The sequence below is a fragment of the Haliotis rubra genome, unplaced genomic scaffold, assembly GCF_003918875.1.
Source record: "Haliotis rubra isolate DU_JTF1 unplaced genomic scaffold, ASM391887v1 Scf88, whole genome shotgun sequence".
NCBI classification, from domain to species: domain Eukaryota; kingdom Metazoa; phylum Mollusca; class Gastropoda; order Lepetellida; family Haliotidae; genus Haliotis; species Haliotis rubra.
Genome location: NW_025767612.1, coordinates 609,912 through 634,495, shown reverse-complemented (window position 1 = coordinate 634,495; position 24,584 = coordinate 609,912). Strand labels below are relative to the sequence as shown.

The following is a 24,584-nucleotide window of genomic DNA, read 5'->3' as shown; positions in this document are numbered from 1 at the left end:
TAAAACATGGGGAATTGGAGCTGGCCTGTCCAGTGATGATTGTATGGTTTTACCACAAGGCTACCCCACCACGACTAATGCCCTTTGAGTACTCTGATATCTTTGACTGAGTAAAAACTGGACATTGAGTAATAATGATTCAGAAACATACCTGATTGGAAACTATAATCATGGTAACTGTACAAAATTCACCTCATGAACCTCATAAGCACCACATGGACACATGGTTGATTACGCTAATGGCACCTCGCTATACTCAATCTTCATGACGTTCTGTTCAGTCTCACACACTTACTAAAGTTCTTTGGTTACAGAAAATACTAATTAGCCATCCATCAAACCCTCACCTAATGATTCACATAACTTTCTCCATCATTCACAATATTTGGTACAAGATGGTTCAAAAGATGAATGACAACATAGGACAAAACGTCCTAGTGTATAAAACTGATAACAGCCGTGACGTACCTGTAGCTCTTGCAGACAGAACGGTGAATGTATCGGTGTGCTGCACAAACGATATATACTGCAGCATAAATAACTTGATGAAGCTTAAACAATATCATACATATTTGTAACTAGTCAAAATATTTGGAAATTATTCAATCCATATCAGACTCCTGTGATATAAAACAGTCGGGACAAACCATTTTATCTTTGGGCAAAGGGGATATTCCAAATACAATAAACCCATTTAGGAATGTCTGAAAATATTCTTTTGTTCCAGTTTCAATTAAAAAAGAAATCAATATATGAATGGATTTGAAACAGAATCCCTGTTCCACTGCCACAAAATATCATTTTATTAGAGTTGAAGTCTGAAGGTATATCCCATCCCATACCCCCAAATAAAGTGGTTCGTCCCCGAGCTGAGACTAGAATATAGACTAGGTGTTATCCTCCTCCTTTGATTTAGGTCTTCAGTATTGGCAAGCATTGTTCTGTAGCACATCTTTAAATCTGATATGTTAATATACTATTGGAATACATTTGTAAATATCAGCATGGCTATACGTTATTGCAGGATGTACAGCAGCTTACTTTATCCAAAATAGTTCAAAATATACAACATAAATACATTAAATAGCATCCTCAGATATTGTACAAACTACTCCGTCCTTTCCCATTCATACTCTGTGTAAAATAACAGCTGTATTAACCACTGTCAGGGCTAGTGAGTATAACAGGAGTACCCTGAACATGCATATATATTGTCATACAATTGCTTCGAATGCATTTTAAAGACTAATATAAAGAGCATCTTCCTGACTGATGTTAAGGTGGTAGTGTTATTTGGATCATGATCATTATTATTTTATAACATAATTATTATTATATAGTGTATTAATAAACACTACAATGCTCATAAAGCACAAGAAAACTTATTTACAGACCTAAGATTGCACCTTTAAGATGGGTATGACAGTTTACTATATCAGGTGTTTTGCAAGTATATGTTGTACTGAAAACATTAAAAAAGACTTTTAAAAACTTTAAAATGTCAAAATCTCTAGAATTGAAGAGCTTCTCAACATGAACTGCTACTCAGACATTCATATAATGAGATGTAAGTAGCAGTAACTCTGACCTACTTTACCTCAGATGTTATAGATCTCCAGAAAGTAATATTCATATATTTTCTATCTAACTTAAAACATCTATTTTTTCATTCTAGTTTTGCAAATCATATCAGTGACTTGAATACACAACAAATACAATTTCTTTGTTCAAGACTAGATGTAGTTTCAGACATATTGCTATTCATAAACTGAACTGTAAAAAATAAGAGATTCTTCTATGACAATTGAAACCATGAAGCCCATTGCAGTGCCTCCCATACAACTAATTTGTTGTATATTGTGATTAATACATCGATCCATACTTTGATTCATCCAACTTCAATAATATGGGTACTTATATAACGTGTTAAAACGTAGTGAGCAACCATTGTAAGTACAAAGATATACAGATTCTAATCAATCTTAATTTGATTCAGAGCTCAATGTGGTAAACACAAGTAAAACAAATAAAATCAGTATCACATATTATTCCAAACCTGCAGTACTAATGATCCTCTTTACTCAAAGTTATCACTCTATACCATTTGGGTTCAAGCTTAAAATATGTGATTGTCTTTGAACAAACCCCCAGATGACTGTCACTTATGAAAATCATATACACACATATATATTGTTTTCTATTAACAATTTGTCACAGGATGCCAGAATACTGAATCTTTGACACAATTTTCATCAAAATATTCATGTACTTATAAAGAGTCATGATACCTGTCTCTCTCAAAGAGGCTAGTTTCATGACACATCCAAGGGCCTGTTATAGAAACTGTCTTAACCGCGTAGCTTTGATACCACTAAACAATATTCCAAGTATGTAATAAATTCATGGATAGAGAAAAAATTGCTAAGCATTTTATCAATGTAAAATTTGCATTCAACATTCATTGTGTTTCTTAACATCCTTAGTAAATCTCCATTCAAGTTTGATAAACAGATATGACAATAATTATATAGATATCTATATGTCCCTTGTCTGCGTTCTATTATTTAACAATCCCTCAAACACCTTGACATGAAATTGTGAATCACACACAACCAAATAATCTTGCACTGACATATTGTTTGAAACCATTCAGCTGAACCAATACACTCTGTGTAAATTATGAAGTCAAGGACACTTTAAACACGTCTATTCTTAAGGTGCATGTGATGTAAACCTACATCACTGGAAAGATGATATGTGAACTATAAAGATACTGTATTAGATTCATAAAGTAAATGGCACATTAGAAATGAAAAATATAAACGAAACAATAAAATCACAACCAAACTCACAATCCAACACAAAGCTGTTTGCTCTCAAGCTGCTTCACAAGAGACAGGAAATATGCATAATTGAACATTCTGAACTTCCTTCGATTCAGTAAACTGCTAATATGAGTAGAAGTAAAAGCTTTAACTTATGTAGCGATGTGGGATGACATGTACAAAGAGTGAACACAGGGTAATATTGTAAACAGACAGAATTAATCACAGCAAGAGGTAACAAACATTGTGCAAAATAAAATAATTCCACCGTACCATCTTCTATAATGACAGATAATACCTTATCACATTTAAAAAGGTAGTTTTATTACGAGACAAATGTTAAATAAATTACATTAAATCCATCAATAATAATTTAAAGAAAAAACAAATTGTGATGTTATGTTTACTAAAGGTAGGCTTCTTGTATTGAAAGACTGCAATGTTGGTAGTTGACACAACACCATGATGGAACAAGGTCATGACCATGGTACACAACTAGCAACATCCTTCTCAGGTGTACCAGGGGCCTTGTGACTCTTAGACACATTATAGCCACTCAACGATTTGGGGCTTGGTGACAATCCAGTAGGTACTAAGATCATCACATAACATTCCCACATAGAGAATAGAACACATCTTCAGTTTGTTTGTTGTTGTTGTTGTTAATGCAGCACTCAGCAATATTCCAGCTATATGGCAGCGGCCTGTAAACAATCGATTCTGAAACAGGCAAACCATTGATCAACAGCATGAGCATCGATCTACGCAGTTGGGATACAATGACATGTGTTAAGCATGTCAGCGAGTCTGACCACCCAATCCTGTTGCTCGCCTCTCACAACAAGCATGGGTCACTGAAAGATCCTCAGTCATCATGCATTTAATCATTAGGTTACTGCGTCGCACGAGTGGGTTTAGTTTTATGCTGGTTACAAAAAATCATCATCATACTGTGCCAACTTGGCATGAAAGGAAACCTATGGTTTTAGACATTCACAAGCTTGTGAGTGAGTGAGAGAGAGCATGGATTTACGCCCCTTTTAGCAATATTCCAGCAATATCATGGCGGGGGGCGGGGTACACCAGAAATGGGTTTCACACATTGTACCCATGTAGGGAATCAAACCCGGGTCTTAGGCGTGACGAGCAAACGCTTTAACCACTAGGCTACCTCACCGCCCCACAAGTTGGTGAAAGTTTCAGCATGTGTACAGGGTTGACAAACCTAGAAACATAACCAGGGCCAACTGGGATTCGAACCCACATTTATAGACACACCTGAGTGATGTATCTGTGGACAGCATAGTCCTGGACATTTCAGGACTCCGCCACTTGTCAACCAGCCTGTCATGAACATGAGCCTTGCCTACATGTAATAAATGTTACAAGTTCATAGACCCTCTTACACATACCCTATCATGGCCATAGAGAAGATGTTGCCAATAAAACCTAGGAAGTTGTACTGATCTTTGTACCACTATCCGAACTCAGACTAGTCCTAAATTACACAAACCACATAAAAAAAAGTACATCACAAACGTCCGGAGTAAAATCTTTCACAACCATGCATAGTTGAGCAAAAGGTTTTTTTATGTTCTTTGGCTTGTATTTTGCAGAATGCACTTGGAACTTGATGTGCAACTAAAAGAAGAAGGGAAACTGATAAATAATATTTTCCCAGGAGCAACTCAATTCCTATATAAACCAAGAATCTTCATGTTATTGTTGATCAATTACATTTGGCTGTGTTGTGCTTGTATCATACTGAACACTAGACATGGAAACAGAAAAGTTGCAAGCAAAATAATGAATACAAATACAAAAGTAAAAGAAATTGTGTTCATTATTTTTAAATGATTTTTCGACTAATAGTTATTGAAGAGACCTTCAGGAAGATCCTACTTTTGAGGATACTATAAAGGTGCAGCATGATGATACTGTAAATGCATAGCTTACCAGTTATCTAACAAACTGGTATGTGTGCCACTCAAAACAAGATAAGGATCATATGATTTATCCATATTACTATCATTAATCTATAATGCCAAGAACTGGCGAAGTGTGACCTACAGAAGGGAATGGGTTTATCATCACGTAAACGGTATGTTTTGATTGTTATTTCAGACAGGTGGGGATTATTTTAATTTGCCAAGTCATCTCTGCACTCTGTTCCTACAACTCACACCAGTGGCATGGAAGTAATTGTTCTTTCTCATCTTCAGCTCATCCCATGTTAATAAACCGTCCAACTGCCTTGAAAACATTTGAAGCAGTGCTTTTCATAAACAATTTTAAAAATTAGTGACATATTTTATCTTAAGAATATTTGAAGAAGGGAAGAGTAATACAATAATAAGGTCTGTGAAGTCTTGCTGTCTTATCAGGACTGCTTAAACTGGGCTTTATAAAGCACAAGTTATACTCCTGATAGTGTTTTCTCAAATTTATCTCAAGTGTCCAACTAGCAATAAATAATTACGGACCTAGAGACAGTAACTCAGTGCTGCAGGCTGTGACAGGCACCTGACTGATTATCACACCTTGACACACTGATCCTGATGGTGACAAGAATGAGTGAGTTTAGTTTTATGCCGAACTCAGCAATATTCCAGCTATATGGCGGCTGATGACAAGAAGCCAAAGGCAGTTTAATCTTTACAGCAGACATGGGACAAAAATCTTGAACTTCCTGAATGTGCCACACAAGACACTGCTAAACTTAACATACAAATGATCACAAATACATATCCATAGTTAAATCTGTATCACATCTACCCCTTCCTTGTATTCCCTCATTTAAGTTTAGGAAGACATTTACCTACAACTAGTCCAAGGTTCCAATGACCAAACTCAGGAAATAAATGCGAACACCTTCTTATAACTTCTGGCATTTTTAAGACCTACTTCATAAGTATAAATAATATGATTGAAATAACAGTATGCGATATCGTCACAAGAAACAGGGTATAACAATTTCCTTTCAAAGGACTGTGATCCAAACATGAATGTTCTTCATACATTACATTTCAAATACGTATGATCCTGGCCGGCCCTAAACATCAAACTGTCAACAAAACGGTGTCAACTGGCATTCCATGATATAAACAAACTGTAATATCTAGAACTGGAACAAATCGGTGATAATCTGCAACGTTGAGCCATAGCAGTAAACATGGACGCTAATAACTGGACCATTACCAGTAGACACTGGTTCTAACTGGCACAAGTTGGATATATCGCTTGAACTGCACAAGCACCTAATGGCTATTGCTGTTTTAACCTGTGACTTCAAAACAGCAGAAAAATGTCTTTTTCTGTCGATACCTTTTACATGAAATAAGATTGATGCCAAGATTTCGCCGGCAGGTGGTTATGTAATTTTCATTGTGCAGAGGTCGGATGTGACAATGACAAGAAACTGTTTTTAAATCTGTGAGTTAAATGAAATTTACAGTTTTAGTGATGGTCTTTGGTTCAGCATGAAACTGGCAGCATCTGTTTGTAATATCCTCCTTAGATGCATCACCTTGAACTAATCCACTTAGGCAATAAAACATTGTCTTGGCATTGATCTATTTCCTCTTTGAAGTGACAGGTTAAATGGCAAAATTCTTTAGCTTACAGCACATGACCACAATAAACATGTGTGTAACTTGACACATGGGGCCCTTTTGGGGTTATTTACAACACTTTATGGCCTGAGGCCCTGTTGAGGTGGTCTCACACCACCCCTCAGCTAAAACTCAGTAACCATGGTAACACAGATGATGATCACTAGACATTGGTACTAAGCTGAGACATGGCTTTGATTAAAGCACTCTTGTCTTCTTCCAGTTTAATATTTTCATCTTCAACTTCATCGAGTTCCTGAAAAGAGAAAGATAGTAAATTATTGCAGGGAAAAAGCAAGTTGAATATGGACTTGACAGAATGATGAACTGTGATAACTTGACTGAATAACAGTCTGTCACCAAACAAGGCACGTATATAAAGACATCAGTCTAAGTAAAATTAGGCTCAGTATTATTCGTTACACTGCTATACTGAGTCTAACAAAACCTTGTAGAAGGTCGCGTCAGCTAACCTTTGAGCGACCTATGACCGTCCAATCAAACGCGAGACGGACAAAGGGATTTAACCAATCAGACAACGACTACTTGTTAGGGTTTGGCGGGACTTGCAAAAAGTTTTTTCTAAATTTCTCTTCCCTGGTCTCTGACACTGATCTATCAACAAATGAAAATCCACATAAAGCAGATATATTTGACCTGCAGTATATGCTTATGGGTTTCTAATGACTTGGTTACTATTTGCTTATATTTTCGCAAGATGACATCCTTGAATATTGACAAAAACGCTATTTTCAGCGACTGTTTACTCATCGCGTGTATCACTCGGAAGCGATCGAGCAGAAAATAACATTCAGAATCATTCTAGTTTTTGAGGTAAAGGTTCAAACGGTATGTGCGAATGTTAACTTTCGCGATTTGGTAAGCTGTGTTCTGATTGGTCAGTCCAAAAGGTTAGCTGACACGACCTTCTACAAGGTTTTGTTAGACTCAGTATAGCAGTGTAATGAATAATACTGAGCCTAAGTTTACTTAGACTGATAAGACATGAATCTGTCTGAAACTCACTGAAAGTAGGTGTCACATGGTGTATAAATATTGGAATTTGAACTTGGGTCTTTGATATAACAAGTAAATTCTTGACAGATTCTTGACAATCAAAATATTTCAAACTTGCTAATGCTATCCAAGAACATCCTATCACGCCAATGCAGGTTTGCTTGGCAGTGTTGTGAGTAAAAAGAGTTATCTCCCTTTCCAAACTCTCCCTTTTCTGTTTTGCCTCGTGCGTGTTCTTCACGAGTACAAATATAACCTATAACGAAGAGTTCTCTTTGTGTCCTCTTGATTCAGTACCCTCATCCTAAACTGCTGTCAACAGTTGATTAAATGTCCCCTACAATATCACAGCAACTAAACAATCTTGCAGGTGAGTTGAGACAGCAGCACCTGCACACAGAATGTTCTAGGTTTTCTCAGGCAGTGACTCACAACACACTGGATTGTTTTCTACCCAGTGTTCTCTCTGAGGGCGATCTCTCATATGCTGTATAAACACAGAGAACCCTAAAAGTAACCAGACAGCTCAGATATTTTGTTCAGCATTTACTGTTTTGATGTCGAGCAAATTCAGTAGTTGTGTTAAAAAAGGTTGCAGTCACCTCAATGTGAGCACAAGATTGGATTAAATATGTCATATGTCAGTTTAAGTAAGTCAGATATTTACCATTCTGAACAGAAATCAATCTTTCAGCAACTAAACATGTTCTAATATTCTGACTGTCATAGTCCTAACTCTTTCATAGTCTAAAATTGTTCAAATTAGTCTTGTACACATGTACAACTAGTGCCTCTTGGCTGTCTTCCCTCATCAATCTACAATGACCTTTAAAAACAAGATATGTAAACAGTACATGCAAGTATTAACAGTAATCACAGTCATTTTTCTTCAAATACACAGCAACACAGTCAGATCTCACTGTCAGCCAGTGTGATATTATTGTAGTTTACCCACAATGCCTGTTCAGTCAATGACACCACTGGTTATCTCCCTTTAACTTCCACTCAAGGTGAAAGCCTATGACACATTCAAAATGCACAAAATTCAATAACATATCTTGCTAGATGCATCTACTACGAAAATACAAGACAAATAATAGTGCAGTGAGTTTGTAGCTAAGCCAAAAGGACCTTTTACAATGGTAACTTGGGTTATCATATTCAACTGTATGCTGTACTGTGTTGGGCCTCTGCTTTGTTGTAAGAGGTGAGGTGAATTTGGGTTTAACATCGTGCTTGAGAATATTTCGTTCATATGACGACGTGCATGCATGTGTATGTGTATGTGCGGCTGCTTGTACTAGCCCAGACTTAAGCTGGTTTTATAGTCCTAGCCCACTGAGATACCGTGTCGCAGTGAAGCATGAATACCCTACTCAGACACATTATACTGACTCTGAGCTGACCAGTCCTTGTTGTACCCATTAATGCCGAGCGCCAGGCAGGGACTAACAAGTACCATGTTTTAACGTCTTTTGGTTTGACGTGGTCGGTGATCGAACCCGCGACCTTCCACTCTCCGGGCGGACGCTCTAACCACTACACCACGGAGGCGGTCCTTTGTTCTAAGAGGGTTTGTAGTAGTGTTGGGAATAGGTAGAAATCTCACACCTGATAATTGGTTCCTTACCAACGAGCAATCATCGAAAAATATTAGTTACCGTCATTTTCCAGATTTCCCTATTCAGGTTGTTATTGCAGACAAGTATAAAGTGGTTCTCTCTTGTTTTGTTTTATTTAGAAACTGCGCAAATTGCTAAGGGAAATTTCACATCCAATGTAAAATGATGCAACTTACTACTTTAAAGTGATGACTAATATATGATGAACATAAACTTCCTGGAGACCTTAAGAAATATTCAGTCATGACTTGTCAGTAAGTGAAGTGAATTTTTTAAGAATTAAACATGTTTTTCTTCCCGGACAATTTCTAAGATATGTTCCATCGTCAAGTGTTTCAAACACTAAGAAAGTAGTTCCAAAATCGTTTGTGTTCGATTAGGAGAAAATGTGATCGATTGTTTGGTCACTGCGACCAATCTTCGATTATTTCAATTAATCGGAATACCACTAGTTCGTAGTATGCAAACTTCATATGCCTACAAAGTTTGAAAGAATACCTAAATTGGGGGAATACTGATACATCCAATCATGATGTACACTAGATGACCTGCAGAAACTGACAAAACTTAGTTGTCTAGGGACATTGTTCAGAGATCTGTAATTGTGCAAACTTGTGTCCATCCATAAGGGCATCATTTTTTAAATGTGCTTCACGAAGCCACTAAATTCTGAACATGTGTCGGTTGGTCGGGAAAAAAACAAAATTAACTTAATATAGACAGAATTATCTGAATAATGTTCTTGATTCTCCTTTATTCTAATTCTTGTTACAATTTCTCGCATTCTTTAGACTAGTGGCAACGACTGATTAAAAGGTAAACATGTTATATGACGAGGCAGTACGTTTGAGGTTCAAGTTGGCGGTGTTGGAATGAAAAAAAGAAGAAGTTTTTTGAGGCGTCGGCAAAAAAATTATAAGGGTCAGTCGGGCAATGAGAAACACAGAAAATAAAAATGCTATCCTAAGGTTGTTTCAAGATTTCTTTTGAACGTCACTATTTGCTTCATCTTTTTGTTTTATTAGACATAGACTGATACCCTGGATTCATCAAAGGTTGACACTGGATGCTCAGTGGAACTTTGTCTGCTTCAGTGTCGAGGAATGAGGAATGAGCTACACTAGGAAAACTTCCAATAAATGCAACTTCAAAAGTTATTAGGATAAGTAAAGGGTTGATATTCACAGGCTACAAACACACAGAGCTTCCATGCAAAGAGTTCTGAGGCGACTAGAATTTGGCATTACAACAACAAATGAAATCACAATATACACAATCAAGCTAAGGAATTACGCCAAAAGAACATCTACCATATGTTGAAAAATGTCACAAAATAGTCTCATCTGTGTTAAAAATCAATAAAGTCAAGAATGACGTTTCTTTCGAGAGATCTGCACGTTCCGTCCCTATTCTAAAGATGTATATCCTCCAAACAAAACTTCAACTGCTACCACTGCTGCCATATAGCTGGAAATTGCTGAGTGTGGCGTAAAACTGAACTCATTCACTCAATTTCTTCCATGATTTTTCATTGCATCTTACAAGTACATTGAATTACTTTGAAGGGTGTCTGTGAAGCTGTTTCTATGATTAACATACAAGAAAAAGAAAGGTTGACAACAAATGCTTGAAGATGACATGCCAACAGAAAGGGGAGATACGAATCAATAACGACCATGCTATATCACTGATTATTACCCTGTTTTCCTATTCCTCAGTGGTAACACTGCAATATAGGAGAGGTCACATGTAATACACAACTACAGCATTGACAGCATGCATTGTTTCAGTGTTAACTGCATATTGCTGACAATACATTGCTGCTTCATTTAATCTTTAATCATCCTGTGAGAGTTGTAACCACCTCTATTTCAACTATGTAGAATTTACATACTCAGTAATGTTTCCTTTCCTTATATCTGGCAGTGACTTTAAAGATATTGAAACAGTTAACGTCTTGTTATTCTTGATTGTGAAAAATTGATTTATTCAGAGATAATATTGGTCCAAATTTACTTATTTGAGCTCATCTCAATCAAGGAGAGTGATAATGGCTAGCATGATTCCTATGATGTGAAGATACCATCACTTGGGTAGTATTTCAACAGTCAAGCATCCTTTATATATGAATACATCATCTGGAGTCAGGTTCTCTGCAGCTGCCATCCACCTTCCTTGTCTATCATTGAACCAGGATGAGTGGAGGAAGTATTAACCCTACCTTATTGAGGAGGGACACCTCCTTCTCCAGCTCCGCTATCCTGCGGTCCTTGTCGTCTAGCATTTGCTGTAGCCTCTTGTTCTCCTCCTTCTCCTTCTCCAGCAGCTGCAACATCAACAGCTTTGTCAGCATATAGTGATCATAACACTGGACCATCAGCAACCACCAAGAAACACCAAGATAGAGGACCAATCTAATATAGGGGATCAAGTTATCAAAGAACAGCCAATAAACATACAGAGTCCCTAGTTACTATAGGGTAACATTGATTGCTTGGTAACCACTCTCAGCACAAAAGAACACCCAGTCACCAAAGAGAACATTTACCATTGGGAACACCAAGTATTTATAGAAAGCAGAAATAGCAGCAGTAATACCCACATAATAGAACACCCAGTTAATAGAGTGAACACTCAGCTAACAAAGAGTACACCTAGTTAACAGAGAACACCATGTAAACAAGGAAAGCATCCAGTAACAGAGAACATCAGGTCAAGAACACACTGGCATGATTGTAATCCAAAGAATTAGGTCAGATGCACATCAATCTGCTGTTCATCACTACTCACAGGGTCATTGCAAAACCATAAGGGGAATGCTAAACAAAGACAACCTAGGTACTGTTGCTCACCTTCCACAAAGAAAGGTCTCTTACATGTGATTATGTGCACATAATCCTTTTCCTAACATTTGAGGGGAATGTTTTTGATAATTGATTTTGCATTTTCTCACAGTCTGGATTTAACATGTTTAACATCAACAGGCATCTAAATGCCATTGTGTTCTAAAAAATATCAATACTTCAGACTCCAAGATTGTTCCAGATTTTCTTTTAAAGATAGATGCATCAAATTATTAACAAACTATTCATATGATTTTCACGCCGAAAGTCCTATTATCTTGCTAGACCCATTGTGTATGCACAAATATCAAATTATTAACAAACTATAGATTATGGTGCCAGACATCCTCTGAAAACATGGACAGATGGACAGATGACAAACAACTACCATGCCTTGAACTTAGATGGCTCTTTAGTCCCGGGGAGCTGAAACTGAAGACAAGAAGTTCTGCACCCAGCAAATAAATTTACGGAAATACTAAGTCACCTGTTTCACCTTCTCCAAAGAAGCAGCATTGTCATTGTTCTGTGTGATGAACGGTCGTGGGACGTGGTAGTTGACACGAGATGAACCATGAGACTGGTCCTTATCACGGAACCGAGATGATAAATAGCCGTATGAAGATTCGCTTTTATTGTCTCTCATCTTAGAAATATTGGATCTGTTTTGATCAATGTCTCTTAGTGGGGCTTCTGATTCCCTGTACCGAGACAATACAGAGGAAGTGTTCATAGACGAGACTGAGCCCTTGGCCTCCTGATCACTAATATTGGCCATGTGCGTTGAAGTGAAAGACTTGGTAGATTCCGGGTGAACAGCGAGTAAATTTGGAAATTCCTACGGGCCTGTCCAGGAGAGACTGGGACATGTGGGTATCAGATGACTCGGATCGACCAATCAGGGTGAGATTTGTTTCTGAATGGCTGACGGTACTGTCGTAATCTTGGTTGTCCTCCAGATCAGCCTCGAGATCAGATGGACTGAAAACATAAAAATGACCCAGTCTGTACTATCAGTCAATCATCAATAGCCAACAAGTGATTGAGTTTGGACATGGTGAGGGGGAGGAGGGGGAGGAGGAAGAGGAGAGACTGTTCATGAATGTTTGCCATACATTATAAGATTTCAGACTACACAGTTAAGGCATTTTGCCTACACATTCAGAGTTAACACTCGCCAGAAGTTAGTGTTTGCATTCTGCATTTGATCAGGCCTAACTTCATATTTAAGAGCAAATATATCCCTAAGAAGTGATGTGAGTGAAACTGAAAATCTGTCATTATTTACAAGCTACAATTAGTAACTTGTGACCAAATTTGATGTTTTTTGCAGCCACATGTGGTAAAGTGTCACTCTCAGAAGTCAGAAGTCAGAACATGGAAATGTTAATGTTTGAGAAAAAAAATAAGAATTCATTGGCAGCACTGGTAATAGGTAGCGATTCTACACAGCTTTTCATTTCAGAAATTCATTTTTGGTGAGTTGGTAGATGGGCTCATTAAACCCATCATGTTTGGTTTGGTGGTTGCTTAATGCCGCACTCAGCAATATTCCAGCTATATGGTGGCGGTCTGTAAATAATTGAGTCTGGACCAGACAATCCAGTGATCAACAGCATGAGCATCAATCTACACAATTATGATATGATGACATGTCATTCACCTCTTACGACAAGCATGGGTTACTGGAGATCAGTTCTAACCCAGATGTTGATGGGTTAAACACATGATGTGTCTTGTGTAAGTGCACACAGCAAAGTAAACATTCACCCCTGAGGTGTTAAGTCCTGCGACAGGTAAGAGAGTGAGTGAGTTCAGTTTTACGCCGCTTTTAGCAATATTCCAGCTATATCACGGTGGGGGACACCAGAAATGGGCTTCACACATTGTACCCATGTGGGGAATCGAACCCAGGTCTTCGGCGTGACGAGCGAACACTTTAACCACTAGGCTACCCCACTGCCCAAAAACAACAGGTAAGAGAAGGAACACCAGTTTGTCCGGTGGTTACTAGTCTGTATGCAGTCTTACCTCTTGTTTCTCCTTGTTGTGAATGTACTTGAATGGTGACTATGGCCCTGGAACAAAAGAAATAGGTTTGATTAAAACACAATGTGGTAAAGATTTCTAATGATGTAGGACATTTTTAAGCGTCTTGTGTGTTGGAGTGATAAACTAAAAAGTAGTGAGTGATGATCTGAGCAAGTTGGTGACTTGAACTATAGTGTTGGATCCCGACATGACGAAGGGGCACAACTGTGATTTAGGTTACAGTAACGACAAAAACTCAACAGTCACGGTTACCATGGTTACAGAACTATAGTGTTGAATCCTCACATGACGAAGGGGCACAACTGTGATTTAGGTTACTGTAACGACACAAACTCAACAGTCAGGGTTACCATGGTTACAAAACGCCAACATTCATTATTACAACCATTGGTAAATACTTCAATTCCCTTGTAAACATATGTAGCAGAGTCATTGAGTTGGTGGCTGGGTGTCTGTTTGATGTTTAACAATCTGCAATATTCCAGCTATATGGCGGCGGTCTGTAAATAATCGGGCTTCGACCAGACAATCCAGTGATCAACATTATGAGAATCGATCTACACAGTAGGGATATGATGACATGTGAGTGGGTTGGTGGGTTTAAAGTGAATAACTGATTGAGTGAGTGAGCAAGCAAGAACATCACACAGGGTGACACAAACACATGTTACCATGGTTACCCATTGCCGCAGGCTGTCCAACAACCACTTTTGATATTGACATAACCCAACATTGTACTATGAAATAAATGTAACAGTATAATGTGCAAACATAAACTAATTTGACTGCAGATACAAGCAGCAACTGGAAATATGACAATAGAAACCATGGTAACCAAGATATTATCATATCATGTATCATGTACATCATAACGGCTATAGATAATACTGTGACGGTTATGTATGTTGCAGTCATGAACACATCTCATTTGCACTATGACACTTGCCAGAGTCAGTATGACTCACACTAGTATATGTCACCCAGTAGGCTTGACGTTCACAGTTTGTGGGTGTGCCATTATGTTAGCGCTGTTCAGGTGGGCAAATTCTAAGGTGAAAATACCAGCAATACTGACATCCTGTTAATTGCGAATCAGGCTGTGATAAACATCACCTCAAGAAATATATGTCTTGACTGGAAATTGAGTCAGCATTTGAAGCTGGATGCATCACAGCATGTATCTTGTAACTAAAGCATTTATCCGTGACATAACTTTATGAAATATGTGTGCAAATTAGACATGCAGACTAGCTAACCGGAAGCAAAACATCAGTGAAATTATACCAGAGTTATAATCAATGAGACAGCACCGTCTTTGTTACCGTTATCAAAGTTTAATTTTTTTTTAAAAGTCTGTTCAAGAAAAGTATTTTTCTATATAATCTGAGGAACTTCTTTCTCAGAAAAGGAACATGCCAAAAAGGAGTTCACATTTTGTATAATTTGGTTCAAAGGACAATGGAAAGCATGCATCACTACACACCATGTATATACATAAATCAAGTTTCTGGTGTTAATTTTGAGGCATTTATTTCGTAAAAGGGAGGCAAGGAAGGAGTTTGGTTTTACGCTACTTTTAGCAATATTCAAGCAATATCACAGCGAGGGACACCTGAAATGGGCTTCACACATTGTACCCTTGTGGGGAATAGAACCCGGTCTTCGGCATGACGAACGAACGCTTTAACAACTAGGCCACCCTACCGCCCCCTCATAAAAGGGAAACTTTAACATGAACATGATACACAGAATTCATAACTCATGTTTTTTAATATGGGAAATATCAACCTCATTTCATTGGTCCATATTTGCCGAGACCTAACTACGACTCGGTGGATATTTCCCATATTAAAAACACTCGTAATGAATCCTCGTTTATGAAATGTATAACTGTTCCTACCCTGATAGTGGGCGGCACTTACAGTGTGATGCAATGTCTACTGAAGTGGTAGCTGACAACACTAGAGTCTCCAGTGGCTTCAAGCACCACTTCAGATAGCCTGCATCTCAAGTACAACAATGTTGTTAACAGCCTTACATTGTATCAGCTTGGGGTCTGATAACGCCATAAACAGCCCATTAAGTACAATATGTACACACATGCAGCTGATACACAAGCTACACCATGGAATGCTGGAATATAACAAGGCTAGCATTGATCACAGACATCACTCACGGTCCCATAACACTGATGATTGTCACAACCTGAGGATTTGCCTTGGTGGTTAATGGGAATACTTAACATTATTACAGGTCCTATAGTCAAAGTTCCTTTGTTCAAGCAGAGTGCAACATTTATCATTCTTCTACATTTCAAGAATTCAGTAGACACAATACTGTTGTTGTCTTCTAAAAGGTATCAGTTGCACATCTCTTGGAGTACCTTAAGCAGTAATGGGTCAGAATTTTCCTTGAATTATATTGTTAATTGCAGGGGTGGAAATAACTTTAAAATTGCTAGTGTACTCCGGTACAGTGGCACATGTAAAATCACTTGCCCTGATGATTTTTCCACTATACCAGCCGTTTTCTTGTTGATTCTTTAAATAAACAACATAATTAACATTGGAAAGTCAACTGGACACCGGTACAGTGTGATATACAAATTTGCTTGCCCGACAGAAAAATACGCTGGATTCGGGCGTCGGGCAATGGGTTATTTCCACCCCTGTTTAATTGCCTGGCTAAAATCACAACAGCACTTGAAATGAATTTCCCAGTCCTAAAGCATGTAAAGGGCACACTTAAAAATATCATTAATTTTCTAAAATACTTTTAAATGATGCATATTGAATGATGTTCGGATCAAGTAGACTTGTCTTATGTAAGAATAAAAAATGTATGTTGTTCACATGTTCGTCTGGTCCAAACTCTGTCAGTGTCATGCTTCCAGGCCTCCATACTTATATATACTACAGCTGTAATATTACTGAGTATATCTGGCATTAAACACACATAACAGTGTACATACTTTCAGCTGCCCTTTCTCTACTTACATCATGTCTCTCATGAACTGGTTTGTTTTTATCTGTGATTTCATTAAATGCTGTGTTTTTCTTGGTTTCCATGGCAACTTTGTCATCGTCATCATCCTCATCCAAAGAGTCTCCGGTACTCTGAAATGTACAAACACATCTCTGAATCTACGACACTCAGACTCTATATAACAGAGACTTCCTACTTCCTGTTTGTTGTTTAATGCTGCACTCAGCAATATTCCAGCTATATGGCATCAGTCTGTGAATAATCGAGTTTGGACCAGACAATCCAGTGATCAACAGCATGAGCATCGATCTTCGCAGTTGAGATAAGATGACATGTGTCAACGAAGTCAGCAAGCCTGACCACCTGATCCCGTTAGTCGCCTCTTACATCAAGCAAGGGTTGCTGAAGACCAATTCTAACCCGGACCTTCACGAGTCCCCACAGAATGGTGTGTGACTATTACTATATGTATGTATATATCATAAACAATATTTCACAATGTGCGACAGAAAGCAATAAAGTAAATTATATATTTTCCACCTTTACACTATATACCATGTATTCGAACAACACTTATTAAAATTTAACATGTTTAAAAGCATATTTCCTTCAACATCTGTATAGTCCTGTCTAGTCATGTTGATACCACACAGCCATGTGCAGCACTATCATAACTATACAGGTAACTTCCTTCAGATATCGTCATAAAAGTTAGGGACTATCGTTATCATGTTTTATATTTTTAATTAGAACAGTTATTAAATATATCTAATGTTAGTAAATCTACAATAGATTTGTTTCTCGTAACCTACACAAAATTCATCCCCACACCTTTTCCATTAAATTGAAATTTTGAAAAATTTGTTTCATCAGATTCCAACTTTTTGCTCATACCATGCCATTATAGTGTGTCAGATTCACTTTGAAATAATGCCACATTTAATTATATATAGCTCACCCATCTCCAAAGTTATCTAAAAAAAGCATAAAAATAAAGTTGTACAGATATGTAACATTACTCAAAAATGCTAAAACATGTTTCCAAAAACATTTTGTTCTTCCCTCTTGACCCACTTTTGAATAGTGATGAAACACAAGCCTGTGTTTTGGCCTGGCCTAATCATGAATATCATATATATTGTTCATACACTGTCCACACACATGAATTATATTGATTATTGATGAAACAGGGTTCGACGAATATGCTGGTCTCCCAGACAAATATCAGACCAGCAACGTGGCACCATGGTGGTTGTATGGCCGGAGGTACAAACGACATGACTCCACATTCAACTATTGTTAAACATTGCAGAAGAAATCAGCAGAATTATTTACTCATTATTCGGGACATAATGGTACAGAAACTTTGTGAAATTGCTTGAACTTGTGTTTTGAAGTAGATTAGGAATGTGGACGTGGTATTTGGGGGTTCTGAATTTACACTAAATTACAGAGCTGCTACTGATATAACTGACATGTTTCAACAGAGACTTCCAACGGTTGTAGCACAAAGAATACTCTCTTGGTCCTGATGACTCCCAGCAAACATCTCACCTGGCTACTCTGGCTACTCGGGTTACTCTGGCTACTGTGACAAGCAGACCAGCACTATTTCAGGTTTATTCTTGTACAGGTTTACAAGGCAATTCCAAGGTGTTGTTGTTCTTGTTAAAAGATCTATTCTATACATAAGAAATATAATATGGACTGGCATGACCATTTTCATTATTAGTAAGGGAAGCCATAAAAATTACTTAAGATTAGTCTCCAAGTTGATGAAGGTGGGGCACCACCTGTGGCAACTACAGACCACTACATACCATAATATTTCATAATGTTTCATTTTTCAAGCCTTGTAAACTATGACCATTGACTTTAAAAACGGCACTGAACAATAGATATAGTTGCTTAACAGTTTTGTATGATCTACTAAGGCAAGGCTTTATATATTCTGAACTGTGAGTTCAACTAATAAATATGCATTAAGAAAATAATATAATATTTTTTTAAATGGATAAATTGCTGACAGGTGTAAGCTTAACAGCCCCCGAGGTTAAGTGGCATTTCAAATTGATGAAGTAGCTGGCAAACAAGTTGTTACTTTGATAAAACGTTTCGATTTCAATCAACGTTGAATTTCATACCCACCCAAAATACTTGACAGCAGCATGTCAAGTTAGATGTTATGAGTGAGCATTGCTTCATTACACTTTTAGCTGTTTCATGAACCTAAGTAACCATGTAGGGAAACAAACCAGAGTATTCCACAAGCAAGCAAACGCCGTAACCGTTGAGCTACCTTGTATTCTGGCTACATGTTTTCTTAATGTTATATAAGCAAACAATATTTTTAAGAGTGAATTAATCCTGACAGGCAAACAATCAAAAAACATACTGAATGTAAACACCTTTATTATTCATTTCGTATGTTAAAGATAAAAATGTGCCATGCTTAACTTTATTGTGCCATGCAACCTAACAGAGCCTAATTGCAAGAAATAGTAACAACATAATTGACGCGCTGCGCCTTTATTAACAACATGTGGGCCCATGGTACATGGTACACGATATACACGCATACACTACGGCTCTCCAGCCCAAACCACAATTACCCAGTTCTCACTGATTGGGCATTGGTTAATAATAAATACTCACTTTGTCATTAACTTGTTCGAGACATGTCAGACATGTCAATGAGCAATAAGCTTTATAATGGAATAGATGAAATCAATATTTATATTGGAATATTTTCATATGAATTAGCCATATTGTTCAGGACTGTTAAGCAAGGTTATATTTAGAAAATATTTAGAAAACTTCGGCCATGCTGAGAATACATTTGTCACAAATGCTTTTGAAAAAAATGCACTGCCCAAATTAAAGCAAAGAAGCCCACAAATCATTTCAAAAGCAAAGCTTTGAACATGTTGACTGTTTGCAGGGATCCTTGTTTAGCACTGTATGAATTACTCATTGAAATCATATACCCGTTGGATATTACATTTTACAAATTACACAAATGTTAAGTTGTCATTAAAATTATTTGAAATCATTCATAGTAATGATGATGATTTGATGAAACATGGCAACAGCCAAGGTTAGGTCCTAACTTGCTTACAAGAGAAGGGGCGAGTGATACACTCCATACACACACATACACACAGTAAGGTTACACAATTCTTGATGACACACATCAACAGAGCGGTCGTGCTGTGATACATTTCATCATGACATGATACATATCAACAGAGAGGTCTTCCTGTGATACATTTCATCATGACATGATACATATCAAGAGAGGTTGTGCTGTGATACACTTTGTCATGACACGATATATATCAACAGAGAGGTCGTGCTGTGATACACTTTGTCATGACACGATACATATCAACAGAGAGGTCGTGCTGTGATACACTTTGTCATGACACGATACATATCAACAGAGAGGTCGTGCTGTGGTACACTTCGTCATGATGACATGTCATACATATCAACAGAGAGGTCATGCTGTGATACTTATATCATGACATGATGACATATCAACAGAGAGGTCTTGCTGTGATACTTTTCGCTGACATATATCAACAGAGAGGTCTTGCTGTGAGCGTGATACACTTTGTAATGACTCGATACATATCAACAGAGAGGTCGTGCTGTGATATACTTTGTCATGACATGACATCAACAAAAAGACTGTGGGGAGTTAAGTTCTATCATCATCTGGGATGATTCATAGAAACCAAATGAAGAAACCTTAAGCAGGTTTGAGTTAATGATAACAAGGCTGTCAATGTCTTGTAGAAAACAAGAAATAATCTTACAATTCATTTTCACTGAATGATCTTTGCCACTGTCATCAGCTCCTGACCTGAGCTTGGTATCTATATGCGACCTGACGGTACTTATATCATTATGACCAAGGCACATAGTGCTGCAGTGTACCACGTGACCTGTGCATCATTACACGGTCACCCCTTAAGGAAAGTACAAGTTACTTCCGATAATTACAAAGCTCTCTTCTATACAGCCAGGGAAATAACAAGCAACCAAAGATTTGCCTCATGTAACCACTGCCCCAGAATCCCAAACACCTACAAACATACCACTGACAGTAAGATGGAGGTGAGACAGGCATGTCAACATTATTACAGCTATAGAGAGATACTCTAGACATGTTTCAAAAGTTATAGGTGAAGCAATAAGCACATTACTTTAAAAGCATGTTAAGAAATGAATTACATGTCAGTCGTAACTATGTTATTACTGTGAACATCCGACAAAACATATGATTGAAGACTTTACGTCACTTATCTTAGGGTGTATAAAAATACTTACATTTGTCTCTTGCAGTATTTTTACGGGTGGGGGTTGCTTTTTCATTTCATGACTTTCAACTTTTTAGTAAGTTAGCATGAATAGCAGGAAATTAAGGTAGGCCAACTTTACAATCTTCTTTCTTTTAACTTATTTAAATTCCTTAATCATTTTGATGATAGAAACATGTCATACAATACAAACAATAAAAATACATTTCATATAGTACAGGTTGAAGACTAAATCACATTCTGCGTTGGTGCCAGAGAACATGAGCTTAAACATGTCCAAATACTGACACAAGCTGATGGAAACATGTTCACACTGATATGTCATAATGAAAGTTAAGATCTATGATGGAAAGACTACATATGAGAGGATAATATAATATATGTAATGACATGGCTGTCCTCAAAATTACAAAAGCCTTTTCTTTTGAATAATCATAATTTAATTTATTGAATTATTTAGTGGTCAAATGATCTATTAGTATTTAGCATACTCGGAGAAACGGAGAAAAATGTGGGTTCGTGAGATATTGAAAGAAGCATTGTTCTGTTAAATGATATCATATAAAATCATTTGTAATGTTGAGCAATAGATAATGCCATCTTCATTCTTTATAACAAGATACTGATACAACATCAAATTGCTGAGGGACACTAACAATGATGTATACCACGACTCTCATTTATATTCCACCTATATGACAGGTGTTTGGGTTACAAATTATAAACAGGAAATATATAATTTTGTTAAAAACTGTGAAGTCCCCATTGAATTACCAGCAACAATACTGATCAAGGCATCAGATCTTATTATGAGGCGTCAGCCATGTCACAACATTGGATATACAGTTACATGTTGTAGCAGTGAGAGAGATACAGTAAAGTACGATTTTCATACCCCTACTTCTGCTACAGACAGCTGTAGAAAAACATAATTGTAAGAGACATACAGACATAACAACAGGAACAAAACAAAGAAGCAAGCAAAACTCTTTAGAAATATGTAAAACAGGAGAAAACAGAAGCATGCCTCGTCAGGGTAATGGGTGCGAACACCTGCCTGACATAGCCAACTCAAGAATGTCACACGAACAGGTGATTAAAAGTTTAACAAATAATATGATAATAACACTTCCTCCACAAGAACAAGAACAGAAGAAGATGACAATCAATGCACAACATTTGCAACATTGTAGCAACAATTATATAATCCTAAGTTAGTATGATGTCATCGGAATGCTTACAATGTAGCTGGTTCCCTGTCAGTACTGGGGAAAACATTCAAATGTGGTGACTATCTTCCAAACAAACATACCTCAGTTGAAGGCAGGTGGACGACACCGGTACTCCTCCTTTTCTCCCTCAACTTTCTCTTGTCTTTCGGTAATTTCCCTTTATGTAAGTGATTTGGTCGGCTTCTTTTATCTTTGCTTCTGCCAACAGTACGCGTGGGCGAGTCGTGGTCTTGACTGAACGAGGTTGGATGGCCTTCCCCTCCCTCCCCGTTTTGGTCCCGACCCTCACGATCCACATGATCCCCTCCGTCCCTGTCCCCCCTGTAAAACATTCCTCTCCCTCGGTGTGTCCTTATCCTGTTTCTTTGTCGCGTCGTTTCAAAGTCCTCCATGTCTAGGCTCTCTTGACTCACTGAACTGGACGCCATGTTGACAAGCAAATGTACAAATTCGACTTCAATAAAATGCAAGATAAATTCACTCCGTCATCATAGCTAGCTGAAAATGAAGCACCGTGTAGAACTATTCATCAGGAATCCAGTCCGCTCAATGAATTTGCGTTGCTTATCGATTGTAGCCCACAACTTCTCGGTAAATTGACGATCAAACAAACTAATGCTTCCCGTAATCTGCCTCGTTTTCACTTGCACCTGCCTTCAACATGACGTCACCATTTCAACGTCATATTGCAAGGTACGAGAAATGTTGCGACAAATTCCCGACGTCTCGCTTCAGGTAACAGCTGCCTGATGAACTGAAAGACAGACAACGTTATTACTTTTGTGATATATGATGCTGAGATCATGTCGACACTTGTTATACACTCTTCCGAGTGATGCGCATTTTGATTAGTAAGGAATAGCATTATGATAATTAGTTCGATTTGGGATACTTATCATATGTATATTCAACAAGTAAATATACACACATCTTGTGAATGATTATTGACTAAACAATGAAAATCGTAATTACTAATTTTACATTTAAGAAAAATAACATAGCGTTGTATAGGTCAAGGGAAAATGCATGGTTTCAATCGGGAACATGGTATAAAAATTACGAACCTTTTTTAAAACGTATAATATTGTTTAAGTAAACTTTTCACTTTAGACTGGTCAAGTTGCTGTAAGTGGTCTCATGTGGTTGTGTTCCATATACTGCCAATCCCGACCCCACCCCACACCCCACACCCTAGACTAAGGCTAAGTCTCTGAATATATATAATTTTGATAGTAACAAACAAGCCCATTTAAATTGAAAAGGAGCCCTAGAGAGACCAGAGATTCCTGAACCTGGGGAAATCTAGACTTGCTTCGTTTAGGGCTTTAGCACTACAGGGAAGGGTAGGCTGTAGGGAAAATAATGTGGTTCAGGGACTGTGAGACAGACTACCCACACCCCCACACACCCCAACTACCATCCCTCGTCTTGTGTGTAACATTTACCACGACCTCTGCTCCTCTCTAGAAAAATAGTTTCTAAATAATGTTCGTTTTCATAATAGATTTATTTGAAAAAAAAGTTTAAACTGTGTCGCCCTTTAATTCACCCCTCCAAATTTCGGCGACACTGACTTTAACCCGCTTTCGCTGTGTCATTTTCACTACCAGTACCCCTCCTAATCTCAACACGCATGCACGCACACTCGTATAAAAACTCTAGCTTGGGAATATACCTAGATGTTCACGCTACTATGAGAAATACACACTGAATGAACGTACAAGCATGTGTTAAAGCTTGCGGTTATAACATATAATTATGTTACACATTTACGACAGTATGTATCATCATATAAATATGTTTCCAATCAAAGCATGTTTAAATTTAGAAACCATTAAAAAACACGCATTCCACATGTACATGTCTACAGAAATTATTAAAAGCATGACTCGGGCGTTACCACAAGATCGGTAAGTATCAGCTCCACCCTAACTAAAGGCGATTAGTCACGTGCAGTGCGTCACACTATTAAGTAAATACCTATATACTTACTTATATTACATTCGCGCGAAATAAAAATGACGGTGCCTGTTTATTTCATACGCTGAGCGTTCTCATAATGGCATTATAAT

At 37.6% G+C, this 24,584-nt stretch overlaps 1 protein-coding gene and 1 long non-coding RNA gene across 2 annotated transcripts; one reads left to right on the top strand and one right to left on the bottom strand.

Moving 5' to 3' along the window:
* Positions 1 to 3,776: 3,776 nt before the first annotated feature.
* On the bottom strand, positions 3,777 to 23,235 carry LOC124263391. The gene is made up of 8 exons (XM_046698008.1): positions 22,593 to 23,235; positions 22,176 to 22,196; positions 16,967 to 17,086; positions 13,950 to 13,996; positions 12,761 to 12,899; positions 12,406 to 12,714; positions 11,297 to 11,401; positions 3,777 to 6,692 (listed from the first exon to the last, which is right to left on the bottom strand). The coding sequence occupies exons 1-8, from the start codon at positions 22,938 to 22,940 to the stop codon at positions 6,600 to 6,602; spliced, it is 1,182 nt and encodes a 393-aa protein (XP_046553964.1). The 5' UTR covers positions 22,941 to 23,235; the 3' UTR covers positions 3,777 to 6,599.
* Positions 7,763 to 9,100, top strand: LOC124263392. Its single transcript, XR_006894831.1, has 2 exons — positions 7,763 to 8,660; positions 9,026 to 9,100. It is a non-coding gene; the product is annotated as an uncharacterized LOC124263392 (long non-coding RNA).
* Positions 23,236 to 24,584: the final 1,349 nt, after the last annotated feature.

Coding starts and splice junctions, on each gene's coding strand:
- LOC124263391 (XM_046698008.1), bottom strand. CDS start 22,940: ATGGCGTCCAGTTCAGTGAGTCAAGAGAGCCTAGACATGGAGGACTTT. Junction 13,997..16,966: donor CAGTTCATGAGAGACATGAT/GTAAGTAGAGAA, acceptor CTTTTGTTCCAG/GGCCATAGTCACCATTCAAG. Junction 12,900..13,949: donor ACAACAAGGAGAAACAAGAG/GTAAGACTGCAT, acceptor TTATGTTTTCAG/TCCATCTGATCTCGAGGCTG.